At 31.4% G+C, this 21,574-nt stretch overlaps 1 protein-coding gene and 1 pseudogene across 3 annotated transcripts; one reads left to right on the forward strand and one right to left on the reverse strand.

Moving 5' to 3' along the window:
- Positions 1 to 3,348: 3,348 nt before the first annotated feature.
- On the reverse strand, positions 3,349 to 4,542 carry LOC149032026 (uncharacterized; annotated as a pseudogene).
- A 3,688-nt stretch (positions 4,543 to 8,230) lies between these two features.
- Positions 8,231 to 15,491, forward strand: LOC149032027 (uncharacterized). Of its 3 annotated transcripts, none has more exons than XM_089174139.1 (7): positions 8,231 to 11,051; positions 12,253 to 12,341; positions 12,736 to 12,952; positions 14,068 to 14,255; positions 14,332 to 14,674; positions 14,774 to 15,150; positions 15,246 to 15,491. In XM_089174139.1, the coding sequence occupies exons 3-7, from the start codon at positions 12,864 to 12,866 to the stop codon at positions 15,323 to 15,325; spliced, it is 1,077 nt and encodes a 358-aa protein (XP_089030265.1). In that variant the 5' UTR covers positions 8,231 to 11,051; positions 12,253 to 12,341; positions 12,736 to 12,863; the 3' UTR covers positions 15,326 to 15,491. The 3 variants fall into 3 exon arrangements, with proteins under 3 accessions (XP_089030265.1, XP_089030267.1, XP_089030266.1); XM_089174141.1 differs by having other exon boundaries at positions 8,231 to 10,767; XM_089174140.1 differs by lacking the exon at positions 8,231 to 11,051 and adding an exon at positions 11,966 to 12,186.
- Positions 15,492 to 21,574: the final 6,083 nt, after the last annotated feature.

Genomic DNA, 21,574 nt, shown 5'->3' on the forward strand with positions numbered 1-21,574 from the left:
GGTAGGGCGCTTCAGACGGTTGTGACATATCAACCAACCGGCTCGAATTATAAGAATGTGTGGGGAAATTTATTAAAAACGTTCGACCGGCAACGTATACTCCTGGCACGAGCCATCGACGCCTTTGTAGACATTCCACAGCCAAAAACCACATCGATAGAATCGATGACCAAGCATGCGAGCGATTTTCGGGCCCACGCAGAGACTATTACTTCCTTTAACGCACCACACGCACTGATGGTCCACCTTGGCGAACGCACCTTACCCCGCGATCTTCGGCAAGAATGGGACAAACAATTAGATGCAGATAATTATCCGACCATGGATCAGCTTTGTGATTTCTTAAACGAGTAATCCCGAGACGACGACTTTACGACCGCGAAAGCGACAGGATACCTATACAACGCGTACGTTTCTTACCCGTACCTCACCTAATTGCGATCTCAAAAAGAGATGAACATCTTTTATACCGCTGCCCCCGATACTACGACATGACAAAACAAGACAGACTGGCGACGGTCAGACAGCATGAATTATATAAGAATTGCTTACGGAAGCACCGGGAATCATGTAGAGCCTCGCGTTGTCAGATCTGTCACCAGGCCGATCACACGTCACTATATATAAACAATGACGAGCATGAGACACGAAACAGGAAAGCCACGCCCCCACGAACAAGGAAACCGCGTCGACATCTAAAATGAACCCATTCCCATGTGACTAACACCGATCTTTCATGTCAACTTGCACGGTATACCGAATCATTCCCTATGAATGCAATGTATTTTGTTAGAAGGAGAAACGGAACCTTTAAACAATTTCGGACATCTTTAGATACGTGCTTCGCGGCACACTTCATTGCCGAAAATGTCACGAGAGAGTTACGCTTACAAATTAAATCATATTCGGTTTCCATTCACGCTATCAACGATACCAGAACTCGATCGATGAATGTTATCGAGATAACCATTTAATCGCTAAACAATAAATATAGTCGGAGCTTTTCGTTACTCATAGTCCCTAGATAACGCGATAGAAATCAGTAAACAAATTAGAAAGCGAAAATCAGTATGTCTAAAATGCAAGACGCTACGAATCGGGAAGATATATTGTGCGTATACCCTTCCCTAAAGAAGGACACGATTACAGTCACCTACGTAGTATAGCCATACGCCGATTCTACAATCTCCGGACGAAGTTACACGCGAATACCGAACCCCGGAAGGAATATGAATGGATTATACGGGAATATATCGATTTAAGACATATGTCGAATGTTAAAGACGAGCTTACGGGAGGCTGTTATCTCCCCACCACGCGGTCATTAAATCAGCCAGCATAACAACAAAGGTATGGGTCGTATTCGACACCTCCGTGAAAAAATGATAATATATTTTTTCTCAACAACACTTTGTTAGTAGAACCTACAATTCAAGATACTCTAGTAAAACTCTTGTTACGATTCCGAACGTATGAGTACGTACTGAACGCGGATATCGATAAAATGTATCGACATATATGAATTCATCCAGACGATCGCCAATATCAACGGATATTTTAGTGACATAACGAATGGATTTGCGCGTTCAAACTTAACACGGTGACATTCGGAATAGCCTCAGCACCTTTTCTTGCTATACGAACCATAAAACAACTCGCGAAAAATGAAGACACTAACTATCCGCTCGGAGCCGAAATATTAAATCGCGATCTATACGTTGATGATCTCATCACGGGAGCCGATGACGTCGAAACTCTCGGAAAAATACGCGATTAAACCATCGAAATAATGAAACGAGGCGGTTTTAATATGCGACAGTGGGCGTCTAACTTCCGACCGGTGCTCGAAAACTTAGACACGAAGAACGTCGAGGAACGACGAAGAATCGTCGAACGACGATCATGATTGTCTAATCTACTCCGTTGCGCCCGTAGACATTCACGAAAGAACTACTAAACGACGGATTCTATCCGAAGTAGCAAAGATCTTCGATCCACACGGACTGTTAGGACCCGTCATTTTAACAGCCAAAATCTTCATACAACATTGCTGGAAAACACACGTCGACTGGGACAAATCGGTGCCCAGCGCATTACATTCCTAATAGACAACGTTCGCGGAACAGTTAACACTAATTGATAATTTAACGATCGAGAGACGCATATCATACTCGATAACCTGATCGACGTGCAATTGCACGGTTCCTGCGACGCGAGTCAATCTGGTTACGGCGGCTGCTTATATATAAGATCGCGAAATGAAAACAGCGGGGGGAGTCAGGAGCACAAGGCTCGCCGCGTTAAATCCGATTCTTTACGAAGAAGGCTTAAGGGGGTCATCCCATGTGACGGCCTGTTTTTTAGGGATTTTTTAGGATTTTTTTTTTACGACCTGTAAATAGATAGAGCTTTAAGTTTATTATCATTTATTAACATATATTTCGACAGTATAAATATAAATTTTAAGCTAAAAATATTGTGTAGAACTTGAGTTACAGCGTTCTGAACACCCCGACCTCGAAAAAATGAGCTCGCACTTCCTCCACGATTCCAGCTGATTGGCTTATCTGAAACGAAAAAAAAAAAAAACGGCGTTCTAATCTGTAGCCTAAATGCACGGAATGGACTATTATCAAATGAATATACAAAAAATTGGACTTTTGGTAGACATTTGAAATAAAAGTTGCGAATTTTGCGTTTGTTTTTGTTTTTTGCTATAAAAAAATCGAAATTTTGGAAATTTTCGATTGATAATAGTTCATTCCATGCGTTTACATGTGTTGAGTGTGCCCTATAAATTTCAAGTCATTCGGTCAAGCCGTTTTTAAGATACGATGAAGGAAAGTTTGAAAAACACAGTTTGAGAAAAACGCGTTTAAAGTTTCAAGTCCATTTAAAACTATGAAAATCTCAACTTACCCTCAATCGGCGATGCCTGGTCCATACAGTATTCCTTCCTCTTCCTCTTGAAACGCTTTTAAAGCAGATTGTTCAGCTCTTGAATCAATCCTGGCTTGTTAACGACATCACTTACGCGTCGCTCAGAACGTGAGATTCGCTTTTCATCACGTTTCTCAACATACGTATGGGCTTCGCGGCCAATGGGGCATCCCATAACCGACATTACTTTTAAAACACCTTCAAAACCTTCATTAACCCTTTCGCTACGGGGCGGATCTCCGCCGCGGTACTCCGCACGGAAACAGTGCACGGTGCACGCAACCGATCGCAGCGGTCGCATCAACGCCTTATTGTAACCTGCGTTCTTGGCTGGTACTTTCGACGAAAAAATTTGTTTTAAAACTGAGTATTTATAATTTATTAACATGCGCACTTTTATTTACTGAGATCAAATGATATTACACAATATAATAATATTATACAACATGATATAAGCGTATGATTAGAATTGATTTTAATAATGATACTGCGTGTGGTATTTTTCAAAACATGGTGTTGCGCATAGGCCAACATCACAAATCTTACATTGATATCGCGATTCCCTCCTCTTATCATTTTTAGTACAGACTACACACTTTTGCAACGGGTTCTTACGATTTGTAAGCACTAACGTAATCCGCACAGACCGTTCAAGCCGGTGTCGTAAGATTGATGATCGAGGCATTTGGTTTATTATTGAAGCCCGTAAAAAACAAATGATGCAAAACGAAAAACTCACGCAGCATGTCTACAGTGAGATACTCTATGCATAGCAACTGCAGGCGCTTATCATATATACAATTACGCGACATCTTTAGTGGGAGCGACTATAGCCGCTCGTAGTATCTCAGCGGCATCACATGGAAAGCGACTATAGTCGCCCGTAGTACCTGAGTGGCATCACATGGAGAGCGACTATAGTCGCTCGTAGTAGCGAAAGGGTTAAAGATGATAACTGATAAGTAGCTAGCAATTTCAACAATCTTGGGGCCAGAATGAAGATGCTTAGGAGCAAAAGTCTAAATCAACGAATTCAAAGATTCGTTATTGTTTTGTGTCTCTGCTCCTAAACAACGAATTAACAATTCGTCTTTCGATAAATCTTCGAAAACCGGTTTGATAGCTACTTGTACTTCTGGTATTAGAGGTGGTTTATCGTGATGAAATTGGTCGAGCTTCTGCCTTACGCCATTTACACCAACTGTCTTCGCCTTCTGGACAAAATTGATGTTGAGGGTTTTCATCTGAAGAACATTTGTGATAATACGTTGCCCAAACTTCCTTTTTCATATCTTCAAGCGAATCTGGATGACGTCGAATAGCTAATCCGTAGAATTTCGTTGATTCTTGAATAACTTTATCAGTAAGTTTATCTGGTCCTTTTCCACCGATTCCTTTATTTGTTTTGTCCTTTTTAAAGCCCGAAGTCGTGCTCCTATTCTATATGTATAAAATGGGGGCCAGGTATAAAGTTGACGGTACACAATAGGCCCGGACCCCAACTGCTAACTCAGCGCTCTGAACAGCTCTTTCTTCTACCTGCTGTATCTTTAAAACGACTTCGAATTTTCAAAAATCACTTTACTACCGTATTCTAGACATGTTAAGAAAGCAATTTATGAAAAAAAAAAATCGATTTTTTGAGCCCATCACATGGGATGACCCCCTTAATTCGAGTGGGGGGTCGACTTCGAAACGCAAATTTAAATTTCCACGAGAAATGTCCGATATTATTGTAGGGAAATCAATCGTTTTGTATCCGGCTAAGGATATCTAATCTCCCCGTGTTGCCGGTACCATTTAAAATATAGAAAATATTCTTTATTTCGACAAGTATAATCAGTATACAATTGCAATTCACAATCTTCCACACTCACTCTGACTTCACAAAACGCACGAAACCCACGAATATCCGCAATCTTACTGCAACTCGCTACTCATTCGCTATTCACTCGCTAATCATTCTCTAATCACTCATATCGTATCGCTTTTATCACTCGATCTCGTTGCTCGGTTCTCTCCACGCTCCTCCACGCTCGCACACGCGTGACTGTCCTCTCCCTATGGGTTTCTTCCCCCACCCTGCATCCCTGAGGGATAAACCATCTTCCGAACCGTTCTCGAATTTTCCCAATGTCCAGCTCGGTCTAATAAACAAATCCCCGATATCGCTTGAGAACCTTCTAGACTCACACACAGACTTACACACACAACTTACTCAACTTACAAAGAACAGACCAAGCATCGTCTTTCTTTATTTCGACCATCGGGTCCTTTTCCCTTTAGCCTTTCGTCACCTACTTACTTATTTATGTTTATTCTTCGATACTTAAAACTCTCCTACATTATTAACTTCGCACCACCACATGACCAACCTCCTTATCCAAAAACTCCACGAACGGAACTTTCACGTCGGTATACAGACCACTTTTTATGCCCTTCGACAACGATTTTGGCTCTTCGATGATAAGAATCAAGTACGAATTGCGTACGTTGCATTCGATTCCGTGCATCCGGCATCCAAGATAAAATGGTTGACCTACCAAACTTGCGAATGCAAAGAACTATCGCCTTCTCCCACGTCGAGGTGGATTTCTTCGGTCCGATCTACGCGAAAGAGAAGAAATATCGTAATAAAGGTCGCGTCAAAACATACGGATGTATTTTTGTCTGTATGACCATAAAGGACGTGCACATCGAATTAGTCAGCGATCTAACTACGGACGCGTTCCTAGCCGCCTGCCGACGGTTTGTGAGTCGAAGAATAATACCGACCCATGTTTATTCCGATAACAAGACCAATGTCGTCGGGGCTAATAACCAGTAAAAGGAGTTATACGCTCCGTGCGAAGTCATGGTAGGGGAAGCCGAAATGGACACTAGCGCACGCAGTGGATAACTTTAGCAATAAAGGACAGTATTTTTTATTTTGCAGTTAACAAAACATATGTGTGACAATTAATTTTATGATATTTAAAAAAAAATGGGTAGAAATTGCCATCGCATTTGCTGTGTAGTAAATTGTAAGAATACGAATGCAAAAAGTGATTGTAAATTTTATAAATTTCCGACTGCCAAATGGAAAATTAATCAAAGAAAAATGTGAGTAGCTGCAGTGAGGAGGCAAAAGAAAGTAGTATCCTAACCTTTATTTTAGTAACATCAATGATACTGAAAATAGCTTGTGTTCTAATATTTGTAAGTTGAATAAAAACAAGAAATTTAAATTTATAATTAGTAATTAAAAGTTAGAGAATAATCAAGCTGCATTTAATTCTTTACAATTACTTATTGCAAGAATTAATTTTTTTTTCAATTTTATAATTCATTATAAAAAATTATTTGTTATATGTCTCAAATAATTAAATGTATCAATAATATTTTATAATTTTTCATGAAGTCCTGATGGATCACAGTGGATTCCCAAATCATACGATTATATTTGTAGTAATCATTTTATTGGAGGCAAAAAATCCGAAGAGGAGTTAAGTCCTAGCTATATTCCTACAATATTTCCTCCAATTTACAAGTATCAAAAAGTGAATGAACTTTCTGCTGCGAACAGGTTAATAGTTAATAATAAAAAATATAATTATAAATGATTAATAAATTATACTTCATACAAAAAAATTAATTATTGCAAAATTTAATTTTGTTATTTTCTTGTAGTCTTTGAATAGAGTTTTTTTTTTTTTTTTCAAGAAAATAAAATATAAAGAAAAGAACTGAATACTAGTTTTTCGTCTACATCTGCGACACTTAAAACTCTCCTACATATATATTTATTTTTTTTATAACAATGTCACATCATACTTTATCTGCCTGCCAATATTATTTAAAGTTTGATCTACTGTGGCTATAATCTAACTTTTTATTTACTACAGTAAACGCTACAGCTTTCATACTGTTTTTAAATTATTAATTATACTTACATTTTAGCGGTAATTTTTGCATCATAATTGCACAAGATTAAAATTTTATTGTCACGTGGTTTGACATGCAAAAAAACAATTTTTTTAATAACAAAAATGAATTGTTATCGCAAAGCCTTATACGTTTAGATATTAAAAACCTCAGCAGCAGCGTTCTTTAGTTCTTAGATACTATGGCGCTGCAATCACGCAAGGAGCCTATATGCCTTGATCGAATCGGATGAGTACAAGGCGAAGATCCATGATTTCACGGTAGATCATTGAATCTCATAGCACTTCCATTCTCCACTATCACCTCATTTCGGAGTTTGTGGGAGACTGCCGTTTATTCTTTTAAACACTATTTTAGGCGAGTTGTGGACAAACTCCTCTCCATTATGAGGAGTTAACCATACTCGCGATCAAAATCGAATCTGTATTGAATTTTCACCCGCTAAGTCTTATCTCGTCAAACCCGAATAACACAATAACACTTACTCCTGCACATTTTTTAGTTGAAAGACAAATTACGACACAGCCGGAGGAAGATTGTTAAAACTCCAGCTAATCGATTATATTCATGGAAGCACATCAAAAAGGTACGACGAGACTTCTGACGACGATGACACATTGAATATTTACGAGAACTGCAAAACGCCAGATGTGAAGACATCCCCAGCATAAAATCGAAAAGGTCATTATTGTCATTCTCATTGACAAAAATCAACCATTCATGAGATGTCAGTTAGGACGAATAGTGAGTGTGCATCCAGGAGAAGATGATGTAGCACGAGTAGTCACCATGAAAACTGTTCACGGAGTCGTCAAACGAAATGCGACAACTATTTGTCCATTATCAAACGATCGTTAATTTTCTTGAGTTGTATCTTTTATGAATGATTTCCTTGTACGTACAAGATAGATCGCCTGGCCAGCGATTTACCGAATATGTTAAGCAGCTCGTGCTGCAAGCGATGTATCGAACTGATTAAGCAGCTCGGTTGCAAGCGATATATCGAGCAGGTTGGGCAGCTCGTGCTGCAAGCGATATATCGAAGAGGTTAAGCAGCTCGTGCTGCAAGCGATATATCGAGCAGGTTAGGCAGCTCGTGCTGCAAGCGATATATCGAATATGTTAAACGACTCGTGTCGCAAGCAATATATTGAATAGATTAAGTGACTCGTGTCACAAATATTGTAAAATTGATTTTAACGAACACCAACACACACACACTATGAACGTATTGATTGTTACACTCTCAACGGGGGGAGTATGTACGATCCGAAATGATCGTACAGTAACTAGCTGTATTCAAATTGCGCGCGTCCGATTCTATAGATTAAAATAAGATTCTAGATCGATACTCGTTACGAGTATCGAACGACCATAAGCGACTATGGAAGCACTAACCTCATCTCTCGCATCCCTACCTCTCGCACCCCCACCGCCCAGCTGGCCAGCTGGGCCAGTTCAAAGGACATTCTTCCTATTCTTTGACTGGACGCCTGTGAATATACATTTAAGTCGAAACGAGAGAGCAAAGAGCTAAGTCGAGGGAGTTTTAGTCGTTACGAAAAGTAAGAGGGAACGTAAGCGAAGCGAACGAGAGGTAAGATTTTTCCATTATATTCATTTCACATTGACGATAGTTTCTCGCGTGGTAACGCCACATGGTGGATTCTCATTGTTATAATCTAATATCATCCAGGGTTTTTATGCCGCAAGGCTTTTCTCTGACGAGCCAATAAAGCTTCGCATCTTTGTTTGGCTCAACCACGTGTCTAATTAATTTTATTCTAATCCTTCTTTCCTCATCCCTAGCAAATAATTGCCAGAGGACTCCTAACTGAGAAATCAAGGCCATAACAAAGATCATTCCATTATATCATTTTCTCGTGAAATATAGTTTCCTTTGTGGCAACGCCACATGGTAGATTTTCATTATTGTTTTTTACTAATATTATCCAGGGTTTTTATGCCGCAAGGCTTTTCCCTGACGAGCCAATAAAGCTTCGCATCTTTTATTGGCTCAACCAAGTGTTTTATTTTACACCTGAAGCTAACCCTTTATTCTCCATATCATAGCATATACGAAATTGCCAAAGGACTCTTAATTGAGATATTTAAGTTATAACACTTACTGATCTATTAACTTCAAATTTACATTGTCGTTGATAAAGAAACAAAAATAATATCCTTAAATGTGTAACATATTTTTACTTTTCATTTCTTTCTTTTGTTACGACTGTTTTAATTAATGACGTAATATATCTGTGTATTATTAATCGTGTTTTTATTAAAATTACGTTCTATTAATTCGTTTTATGTAAATATGTTCGGTTTTACACATTGTATAAATTCATGCCACTGCGATCCGAGCTTAATGCAAGATCCTTCGCTTAACGTTAAGATGACTTTGATATTTAAACTTTCATTTGACTTCTACAACGGTCAGTGTTAATAAACAGGCAAATGAGAACTCGGTTTGTTCCAAAGGAAACCCTCAAGCCGAATGAATTTGAGGTGACATCGACGTGGAAAATTGGATATAAATTGAAGTTGGATAGGAAAGAGAAAAACTCAACTATTTATCACTATGAGTTAGTTTATTCAACTTTTTATATGTTGTATCTTGTCTCTCGCGTATAATTCTTGTTCATGAATTTTAAATCTTTTGTACCTGCAATAACTTTAATCTAATATATATGTGCAGCGTGGTGAACATTTTATAAACGAGGGTGAATGTATGTGAGGGAGAGAATAAATGAACGTATCTGTGCGAATGACTTGTGTATTGACTGAAGGATTGGTTTGTGTAAGATTACTCTACATAATTGACAAATCAGGAAAAATAATAAAAGATGTTAAATGCTATAACAAAGTAAAAGAAAGTTTCTGGAGGAACACAGTAGACGATGGTTATTAATCAGTTAAATGTGATTGACAAGTATACTCATCATGCATATAAAGTAGTGACCATTGGTTATTTTAATTGTAATTTTGGAGAAAAACAAAACATATCCTCAAATTTCAAGATGTTTAGAATATTTTGTGGCTATGCCGGAATAAAATAAAAAAATAAAAAATATAGATAATTTGAGATGAACTCATGCGTCCCAATTTAAATGTATTTATCCTCAGTAAACACAATGTAAACAAAATAAAACTCGGAACTCAGTTTCTTACGTCTATATACACTGATTTCTCTAATATGAAATCCTCTGATGATTGTTATAAGCTGATGATGAGGAAGATAAAGGATTAAATTAAAATAAGAAATAAAACATGTGATTGAACCAATAGAAAGTATAATAATTAATTGGCTCATAAGGGAAAACCTTACTGCATAAAAACCCTGATCGTTAATTCGGATAAAATAATTTAATTTATTAAATTATTCATTTTATTTTATTCAAACAAAAAATTGGGCACGTGGTTCACCTCTCGCTCGTTTGCTGTTCTATTTAGATACAATAATGAATTTCACTTCTAGTTCGTTTACAGAAGTGTAAAGAGTGCTTATACATTTCGGTTATTTTACTTTCCTTTGGGTTTGTAATAATACAAAGGGTAGTTGTACTTTTCTTCCTTTGTCGGTTCTTAATCGGTTCTTCGTTGGTTCTTTGTCGTCAGTTGAGTCTTCATAGGCGTCCAGAGGAAGAATAGAAAGAGCGGTTTTGTTTGCGGAGCCAGCAAGGTGTGCGTTGTGGGGGTATAAATAGTGGGCGTGAACATTAGCGTTTCGAAATTCCCTACAGGACTAAAGTGTGTACTTTGAATATATGTTAACAGTTTACGATCATTTTAGATCGTACATACACGCGAATTTGAAATACTCTTTTAAACTTATACGCGCGTTCTACATATATAGGAAATATACGTACGATAAATTAAATTGTAAAATAAAACATAACCGTAAGCATAGAATTTTAATTTAAGTACGATATAGAAACGTGTAAGGTAAAAATTTGTGTAGAGGGGATAGTGTTTTATTTAGGATTTTCAGAAAATTAAAGGAAAAAGAAAAATAAGTTTGACGTTTGGCAGTTAGATGAAAGACTTTGAAACGAAACAACGTAAACAAAAGAAAACGTTTTGAAATTGACACGTCATACCATCGATAAGAATATAATAATAATTTGTTTTAGAATATTTATCGTAGAGTTAAATTTCAAATAGTTCTAATTTCGAATTTAACAGTAAGTGTTGTTTATATAAATATTACAATAGAACGAAGATTATGCAATTTAATTAGAAAATAAATTCGTTTAAATAATCGGTTTTTCGTTTAATAGGTTTAAAGAAATAATATTCTTAAGTATATTCCTAATAATAATATTTCTAATTATAAATCGAATAAAAACGCGAGCAATTTTTAATCTAAAAAACTAAGGAATACTAGATGTAGAAATTTATTCGGTGTTTTTAAATTAATTTAGTATTTATTTATAAAGTAATCATACAGTTATTTTTCTTCGAAATGGTCTTCATTATTTTCGATGATTGGTCGACCCATCTTTCAAACAACTACTGAATTTCTTGCCGAAAAAAAAGATGGCGATTCTAATGCAATAAATTTAATATCACGGAACCGAAATAATTTCTACACCCAACAAACGATATTATATCTAATAATGGGGAAAGTTTAAAATGAAAAACTAGACGTTCTTATAGATATTGTAGGATTGTGAAATTCTTTCAAAAATATGAATCTTTTTATATTATCTATTTTATTTTGATGTTTTACCTCTTCTAAGGTAAAATACTTCGTAATATGTTGACATTGTATTTTATTTTGTTGTACCTACGTCTATACTGACATGTATATTATCACTTATCTCACGCACATATGAAATAATATTTTCATTGCTCATTATTTTAAAAATTACAATATACACTTTAACAGTAACATATACATACATATATTAACCAAATGAATTACACAGACGTAATTATTTTATATACCTTTATTATGAGTTCGAGATAAAGAACATTTGTTAAATGCCCTGTAATTTAAAGAGGGTTTTAAAATAGCACGGTTAATTTTTTGCCAATTAGTTTGCTTATTGCAATTTTCAAAGTTAATGGTATTTTTCACTGATAATTGTAATACTTTTAAAATTAACTGTTGACGAATATTTATATTTTCTTTAATTGTGACATTGGTTTACAGTATGATTGCTTATATTATGCTTATATTATGTTATGGATTTATACGAACGTTTCATATACGGAATATCAGTGGATCGTTCGTTTACTAAGTAAATATTCTTCATAAAGCTATATTTGGACTAATCGTCTTTGAGTATTTTGGTTTACATATAAACGAGCATTGTAAGACAATTTAAGATAGCAAGAAGCAGCCAATCTTAGGTTAATTTTTCATAACTTCTGTTTCAGTCTGTGTTAGAACGCTCACTTGGTATTAAAATGACGTTTGGAGTGCAAGGCAAATCTTTTACTAGTTTATGACTCAAGACCTGTTTCTTGTAAGTAAAATTTTCGAAAATTATGTATAAATAAGTAACTTTTAAATTCAGACATTAAAAATTGTATATTTTTTTGAAATATAAATTTCTAAATTATGAAAGAAACTATATATCGTTAAGTATATTATTAAGAATAAATAAATTTTTTAAATTATTACAAATATTTGATAAATAATCTGTTTTGAATAATGTAACGTATTTCAATTTACATATTTAAAATATTTACATAACATATTCACTTAAGGTGTTTACATTTAAACTGTTAGTTTGAATATTCTACTCCCCTATACAAGTTAACTATTTTATTGAATATATCTAATGAATAGAAAATAATAAAAATTCTTCTACAATAAAACGACACTTGTAAACATTAATAATGTCTTCGCGATTTCAGGGTACTCAACCACGAGGAAAACAATTGACATTAATAACAAGAAATTAATCAAGTTTTAGGACCTTATTGTCATAAAATTTTGCAAATAACGTGTTTTAGAACAAAACATCGTTAATAATATTTGAAAAATGGCAGAAAAAAAAGAAGAATTGGTTTGGCGTAGTGTTTTTATGTACTTGAATACTACTGACCTTAATAATATTGCTAAAGTTAGCAGGTATCATCATTAAATTAAATATTTACAATTTATATATATTAGGGTGGGTCAAAAAAATGAATTTTTTTTTCAAGTGCCACGGAAAAATGGGTTGCTAAACACCTTAAAACAATTCTCACCAAATATGAGCTCTTAATTTTAATAGGAAGATCCTCCGCATCGCAGTTTTTTATTTTTTTTCAGTCTAATAGATTAAAATTCATACTTCATCATTAATTGATTGTACAGAAAAATGTTGTAGAAGAATTTGGTAGGAAATTTAATGCTCTACAAAAAAGGTATCTTATACTTTTTCCGTAAACCTCATCATTTGAATGATATTAAAGATTTAAATTTGATGATTTTTAGACAAATTTCATTTTTGTTTATGAATTTTATAACTCGACAATAAATGATTATTATAAAATGCACAATGCAAATTTTTGTAGGAAATAATCTGCTCTATAAAAATGGTGTCTTATGTTTTGGTGATTAAATTAAGCGTTCAAAAGATATTCAGAGACAGGAATCAGTACACATGAAAGTTTGATGATGAATATCTTTTGAATCGCCAAAACATAAGACACCATTTTTATAGAACAGTTAAATTCCTACAAAAATTTGTATTGTGCACTTTTGAATAGTCATTTATTGTCGAGTCATAAAATTCATAAACAAAAATGAAATTTGTCTAAAAATCATCAAATTTAAATCTTCAATATCATTCAAATGATGAGGTTTACGGAAAAAATATAAGATACCTTTTTTGTAGAGCATTAAATTTCCTACAAAATTCGTCTTGAACATTTTTCTGTACAATCAATAAATAATGAGGTATGAATTTTAATCTATTAGACTGAAAAAAAAAAAAAAAATAAACAACTGCGATGCGGAGGATCTTCCTATTAAAATTAAGAGCTCATATTTGGTGAGAATTGTTTTAAGGTTTCTAGTAACCCATTTTTCCGTGGCACTTGAAAAAAAAAAGGCTTTTTTTTGACCCACCCTAATATATATATCTTCTTTTAAAAAATGTTAATGACTTATAGTGTTAATTGTATAAATTAAGGATTGTTTTTGTTATATATTCATTTACATGATAAATTAGATATTTACAATTTTTCTTATATTCATAGTTCTTGGGAAAAATATGTAATGGATGAAATCTTATTGAGAAGTCCTGTATGTATTACGAAAACCCAAGTGATGAAAGATAATGGAGATTCCTGGTCCCGTGAAAGAAATAACGTTGTTGCTCTTTACTATAGAAGACCTTGTATACAAATTTTTTACAGTAATGATAGTCGAGGCCCAAATTTTGGTGGTAATAAGAATATTAATAAATGTATATTCATTTTTGAAATATTGGTAGTATTTAAGGTTTCACTTTTTTTTTTAAGGTTGTCATTGCTTATTTTCAAAACGTGGCAATTACTCATTAATTTCTGGATTTAAATATCCGGTAAATCATGCAAATGAGAATATGCTAAGTGGCCTATTATTACCTTTAACGGGTCATATAAAAATAGCAACCTTCACTTTTATTGAAGGATTATTTACGGATGGATTGTTTTGCCAAGAAATACGTTTTAATTGTGGACGTAATCTCGGAGAAGTAAAGTTTCTAAGACTTAAACTTGCACCGTTTTTCGCAAACAAAAATACGCATACCTGTGTAATTACAGTATGCAAAAAAAAGAACGTTTTGGGTTTGATGGACTTTTTTCAAGCTGTATATGATTGGTAATGTATTAAATATTTAACAGTTTTTTTTTTATTTTTATTTATCTATACATAATTTATTGGTATTAGAAATTATTTCGATGTTTTCTTTTAATGTAGGTTTCCAGAAAATAACATTATTGGTATGTGGGGTAGTATAATAGATACACTATATTCTTGTCAAGTTGTTTATAATAAAAAGTTTTGTAGCGTAGATACAGAATTTACAGTTTTTCTCATAAGTAGTCCACTTATGCAAGTTTGGACTGAATTGTTGGATGAAAATGACGATACATTACAAGCAGTCTCACAGAAATTAACTGCTTTTAAAGAAGATATAACATTCAAATCACATTCGGTAGCTTTCATTCAAATCAACGCTCCTCGTTTTACGAAATATTGTAAAACGGATGTAGACATATTTAAAGAAATTTTTCCAGATTTATTTGTATATCACGCTGTTGGTATATCAGTATTACACGGAAAATGTTTCTACGGTAAGTAAATTTTCAATAAAAAATACAAATTTTTTTATATATATTTGTATATATTAGAAAAATCAGTTTTTTTTTTTTTTAAATATGTATTCCAGATTTCATGAATAATTTTCCAAAACGTTCAATAACTACAACAACCCCTATTACAAGTATTCTGATAATCACATATAGCTGAATGAAATGTTTAAATAATGTTAAGATTTATAGCGTGCATTTAAATGATAAAATATTATATATATGTATATATATTTATGTATATGTGTTTGTAAATATCTAATATAGTAACTTTTCAACTTAAAATCTATTATTTTAAAAAAATTTTTAATTTACTTACAATTTTAATGATTAATCATATATTTAACTAATGTTTAATTATTCTGTAATTTTTTAAAGAATAAATCTTAATATGTTTTTACATTTGTATTTAATTCGTTTCATTTTCCAATGATATAGATCGTTAAGAAAACATTACAAAATTGTTATTAAATGTATATTAGGGTGGGTCAAAAAAATCAATTATTTTTTTTTTTTTAGAAGTGCCACGGAAAAATGGGTTGCTAAACACCTTAAAACAATTCTCACCAAATATGAGCTCGTAATTTTAATAGGAAGATCCTCCGCATCGCAGTTTTTTATTTTATTCTCAGTCCAATAGAATAAAATTCATACCTCATCATTAATTGATTGTACAGAAAAATGTTGTAGAAGAATTTTGTAGGAAATTTAAGGCTCTACAAAAAAGGTATCTTATATTTATATAATTTATATTCAGAGACAAAAATCAGTACACATGAAAGTTTGATGATGAATATCTTTTGAACTCTTAATTTAATATTAAAAACATAAGACACCATTTTTATAGAGCAGTTAATTTCCTAGAAAAATTTGTATTGTGCACTTTTGAATAGTCATTTATTGTCGAGTTATAAAATTCACCAAAAAAAAAAATGAAATTTGTCTTAAAATAATTTAACTTAAATCTTCAATATCATTCAAATGGTGAGGTTTACGGAAAAAATATCAGATATCTATTTTGTAGAGCATTAAATTTCCTACAAAATTTTTCTATAACATTTTTCTGTACAATCAATAAATAATGAGGTATGAATTTTAATCTATTAGACTGAAAAAAAATAAAAAAATGCGATGCGGAGGATCTTCCTATTAAAATTAAGAGCTCATATTTGACGGGAATTGTTTTAAGGTGTCTAGCAACCCATTTTTCCGTGGCACTTGTCAAAAAAAATAATTGATTTTTTTAACCCACCCTAATGTACATGTATATTAAATTCAATTAAATATTATTTATATAATGTGTGTATATTATATTTTATATATTAATTATTTTATAATAGAGCTTTGTAAATATTAGGTCGATTAAAAATAAATTTATCATATCTGTTATATGATTAAAAAAGAATTTTTAAGTAGTAGTTCATTATCGGTTATCTTCTTTTTTTTAAATCTTAAATAAACGTCATATTTCATTGTATACTTATTTTCTAGCTTTCATACGTTTTAATTAAAACAGGAACGATCATTTAGTGTTATTCTACACAATGTTCATCATTCTGTTGATATTGATAACCTTAAGGACAAATTTCAAGAGTTTCGGTGCAAAGTCGTAAACATAAACAACATCAAACACAGAATTAGACGCAAATAACTTTCAATGTTCTATATAAACTTGAAATAAAAACCAAATAATAATACAATATATAACATACGTATATCGTCGTAAAATTATCCTTATCGAAAAACGGTTGAAGTTTATATTTTAAGTCTACTTCTGCGATGTCAGTCAAATATTTTAAGAAAATATATAGTCTACATAGGATATTCTCATTTGTATGATTCAAATCACAAATTTAGTTTCCAAATTTGAACCGTTTATTTTGAAAGTGGTCCAACTTTATTTTCCAAAAAAATCGAGTTAGCAACCGTAACAGTTACATTTTTACATGATCTTTTCATTCTGAATAAATTTGTTACAATTATATTTAAAACCATGAAGATTTTGTAACAAGAAAATTTACCTATCAACAGAATGATGAAAAATTTCTTTTGAAAGTAGCATAACTCCATTTGTTAATTATTATTTTCCGATTGAACCTGGTTATTGTACAACTTCATGTTATATATTAATAAAGCAATCGAAGTTTTCTATATTCCGAGTAAATACGATAATACTTTATTGTAAATAAAATAAGACAAGATTTAGTATTAACAAAATTATTAGAAGATGCAATTTTGAAAAGGGTAAAGAATTCTGATGAAGAATTAATAAAGTGGTTAAAAATATGTTTGATGCGTTTTGTCAGAAATGAAACATCAAATTTTCTAGAAGACCAATGAATAAGAATGAAAATTTGAAAGTTCTGAATTTATTACCACATAGGGGTTGACCAAAAAAGTTGAACAATATTATATTGACACCATTATATGAAAATATCAGACAAATTACAACAGCAAAATTCAAGAACATAATGGATCTACTAAGCCATATACCACCGGAATATCATAATTTCTTCAAATCCCTTCCACACATGCAAAATGTAAATGAGCAGTAAATTATTTTATAATTGATATAGTTAAAAAATGTTTTAAATAGCATTAATTATGTTTCTGAAGTGTTTTAAAGATATGTAAAATAAATTGAGAATTGTTTTTTTCAATTTGAAGCTTCTTAAATTATGTTGAATGGACTGGGGCTCCTTCAAATTTTATAATGAATCTGGTTGTTAATTTTAAAAGTGGTCTAACTCCATTCTTGGTAAGAAAACGCATATTATTCACGTAATAGTTGTCACTATTTTAATAGGAACTATCAATTTAACACCATTAGATACACTTAAGCAGTATGATTCGTTAGTATTCTGTACGTATATTTTTAATTGCATTGAAACGCAACAAATTCTTCAATATCTTGATAAATGGAGGTAGGCCACTTTCAAAATAAGCAGTTCATTTAATGTGTAGCTGTTAGGTGTTAAAAGTAAGCAGTGATAATCCTAAAAAAAATGAAACCCTAAATACTATATTTTTCATATTTATTGTATTGTAATTTTGTTTTATTGTAGAAGATTTTTTTACTACTTTCTATTCATTAGTTATATTTAATAAAATAGTAAACTAAAATAGAAAGGAGTAGATATAAAATATTAAAACTGACAATTTAAAAGTAAATATCTTAAGTTACTGTGTTAAGTAAACGTCTTTTACCATGTGAATTAAAATATCGCAAATAAGAAGTTACATTATTCAAAACATATTATTAATCACACATTAGTAATAATTTAAAAAATATTTGTTTTATTTTGGCTCTATATTTACAAAACTTTACAAATGAATGTCTTCAAAAATTTCTTAGAAACTTACACATGGCAGATGTATTTAACCCTTTCAATACGGCGAAAAATCAGTCCGAGTGCGTTCCATTTCAAAAATCAGTTCATTTCTCCTCCAAGCGATTGTTAAATAAAATAACTTTTATGCCTAAAAGATTGAAGGACTTGGTAAAGCATAAACGTCCGCATAACAATGCACCATCAACAACAGTGATTTCACAATTGAGTTTTGAATTGATTGAAAAATTTTCCAGATTGGGACAGCATATGTCCCAGCCGGTGCGAAAGGGTTAAACAATCTCTTTTTACTTTTTTCATAGAAGAAAAAGAAATCAGCATTTTCTGAATGCACCATTACAAATGTCACCATAAATTAATACCCTTCACTGAACTGAAAGTTAAATTAACAATTTATATGATGAATTATTATTTCAATCACATTTTTAAAATAAGTTATTAGTATTTAATAATTGTAAATTCTGCATTCAATTTTATTGTTATTTTTAATTTCACTTTACTAACATAATATTATAATTGTAAATATTGTTTTATTAAGTATTTAGGTTACTTTCAATTGTACAATTTTTCAAAGACCTGTTATTTAAGCGTTTGTGATATGAATAAGGAATTCATAAATTATCCGTAAATTTATTTAAGAAGAAAAAAACACAAATGACAGGATTGAAACTAAAAAATTCATTATATCAAAATAAAAATGAACGAAGCTATTATATTAAAAAATAACGTTGCGATTGGTACTAGATATAAGAAATAATTTAGGGGGATGGGGGTAGGGGTTTTAATCTATACCGCGGTTTTAGGGTGCAACGTGTGTCGGCAGATATATTTCCATCAGTATAAAAACAAATAAATCATAAAATATCGATGGAAACACTTCGACGGAATTCAAAGTATCGTAGAATTTAACGACTAACCGCAAATATCGGTTTCTGTCATCGGACGCCGGAATTACTCTATCGAACCGTAAAAAACAGGTTGACGGGCGTATCTACCGGTAACGAATTTGTCATGTTGCTTCCGCTTTGCGAAACGAATCACTCGGCATTTCTTTTCTGTCCTCCACGTCTATTTACCCTTTTGCAACAAAGCGATAGCATATTGCGGTTACCGATTGGTTAATTAAATGCCCGGTGCCGCATGATACAAAATTGACCTCTTTTATTCGTCCATCATCGATGATATAACAGTCATTTTTCTTTTTTTAGCAATTTCTAGGAACATTTGTAATTAAAATAATATCGAACACTCCATTACAAATCTCGTTGCAAGATTTCATACAGTTTTTGTTCTCAAAGACGTTAATCTTAAAATATAAATTAATAAAAATTTGTTATATAGCTTGTAAAAATTGTTTTTACAGTTCTATTAGCATAGATAAAAGAAGATAAGAAGAAAACAATATTTTAGAATAAAAAAAAAAAAAAGATACTAATAATTATATTATTATATATTATATTATTATATTAATACTAATAATTATGTTTTATTATATTTTATATTATAATATTAATATTAATAATTGTATTATTATATTTTATATTATAATATTAATACTAATAATTATATTTTATTATATTTTATATTATAATATTAATACTAATAATTATATTTTATTATATTTTATATTATAATATTAATATTAATAATTATATTATTATATATTATATTATTATATTAATACTAATAATTATGTTTTATTATATTTTATATTATAATATTAATAGTAAAAATTATATTATTATATTTTATATTATAATATTAATACTAATAATTATATTTTATTATATTTTATATTATAATATTATTATTAATAATTATATTATTGTATATTATATTATAATAATAATAGTAAAAATTATATTATTATATTTTATATTATAATATTAATATTAATATAATTATATTATTATATTTTATATTTTAATATTAATATTAATAATTATATTTTATTGTATATTATATTATAATATTAATACTAATCATTATATTATTATATTTTATATTATAACATTAATACTAATATTTATATTTTTTATTATATTTTATATTATAATATTAATATAATAATAATTATATTATTATATTTTTATTTAGAATTCTAGAAAAACTAGAAACTTTTACAGGTAGTTTTGTGGATAAAATTAATACATTTACCAACTAAAATTTGCTTCAATAATAATTGTAAAAGAATATATACTTACAATTATTACCCTCTTATAAAGTAAAATGAAGTATAGCTATAACTGTCCGTGCTATAACAAGTAATTAGAAATTTCACATTCCGTTTTGGAATATACTATATATATAGTATATAAGTTTATTTTCTAGAGTGAAGTAGAGTAGAGTTAAATGTTACTCGTATTCCTCTTAAAACTAATAAATCTAAGAAAGTAGATGAAGAAAGCTAATGCTTCTTGGCCATTTCTGCCACGCGACTTAATTGCGTCGCGGAAGAGGGCCACTTTATCGTCTGCACTCGTATTTTCCGTCCTCGAAGTCAGCGATTTCCATTACATTTACCCTTAGCAAGAACTTGGAACGTACTAACGTTACTTACGTTAGGTTACTCTCGTTTCGAACGAACGAACGGATAAACGAACGATCTCCGAATAATATCGAATAATCAAAAGAGAGAGAAAGAGAGAGAGAGAATATTAACTCATTCGAAACCACTTGCACATAATGTGTGTGCAATTATCTTCTGTATAAAAAAATATCGGTTGCACACAGTGTGTGAAATTATAATTAGCTACTATCAGTTATTCTGAGTAAAGTAATAGTCGAGATAAGAATTTTTTTTTGGTATGAATAATATCTTTAAAGTATAGACAAATAAAATTTGGTATTAGTTTTCATGCATACAAAACAAAAATTAAAAAATTTTGTTTAGATTATCGAAATCTACATTTTTAGAAAATATCATTGCAATTTTACTTTACAATCAGTGTACTATTTAATAAAAATTATCTATTTATAAATTGTATTTTCTTTTTCAATTACCGAGTTACATTACTTTATTATCTTTAAACATTTTTCTAAAATTTTATATTTCTCAT

Source organism: Polistes dominula, unplaced genomic scaffold (genome assembly GCF_049000335.1).
Source record: "Polistes dominula isolate Pdom_NZ unplaced genomic scaffold, Pdom_raw_medaka contig_482, whole genome shotgun sequence".
NCBI classification, from domain to species: domain Eukaryota; kingdom Metazoa; phylum Arthropoda; class Insecta; order Hymenoptera; family Vespidae; genus Polistes; species Polistes dominula.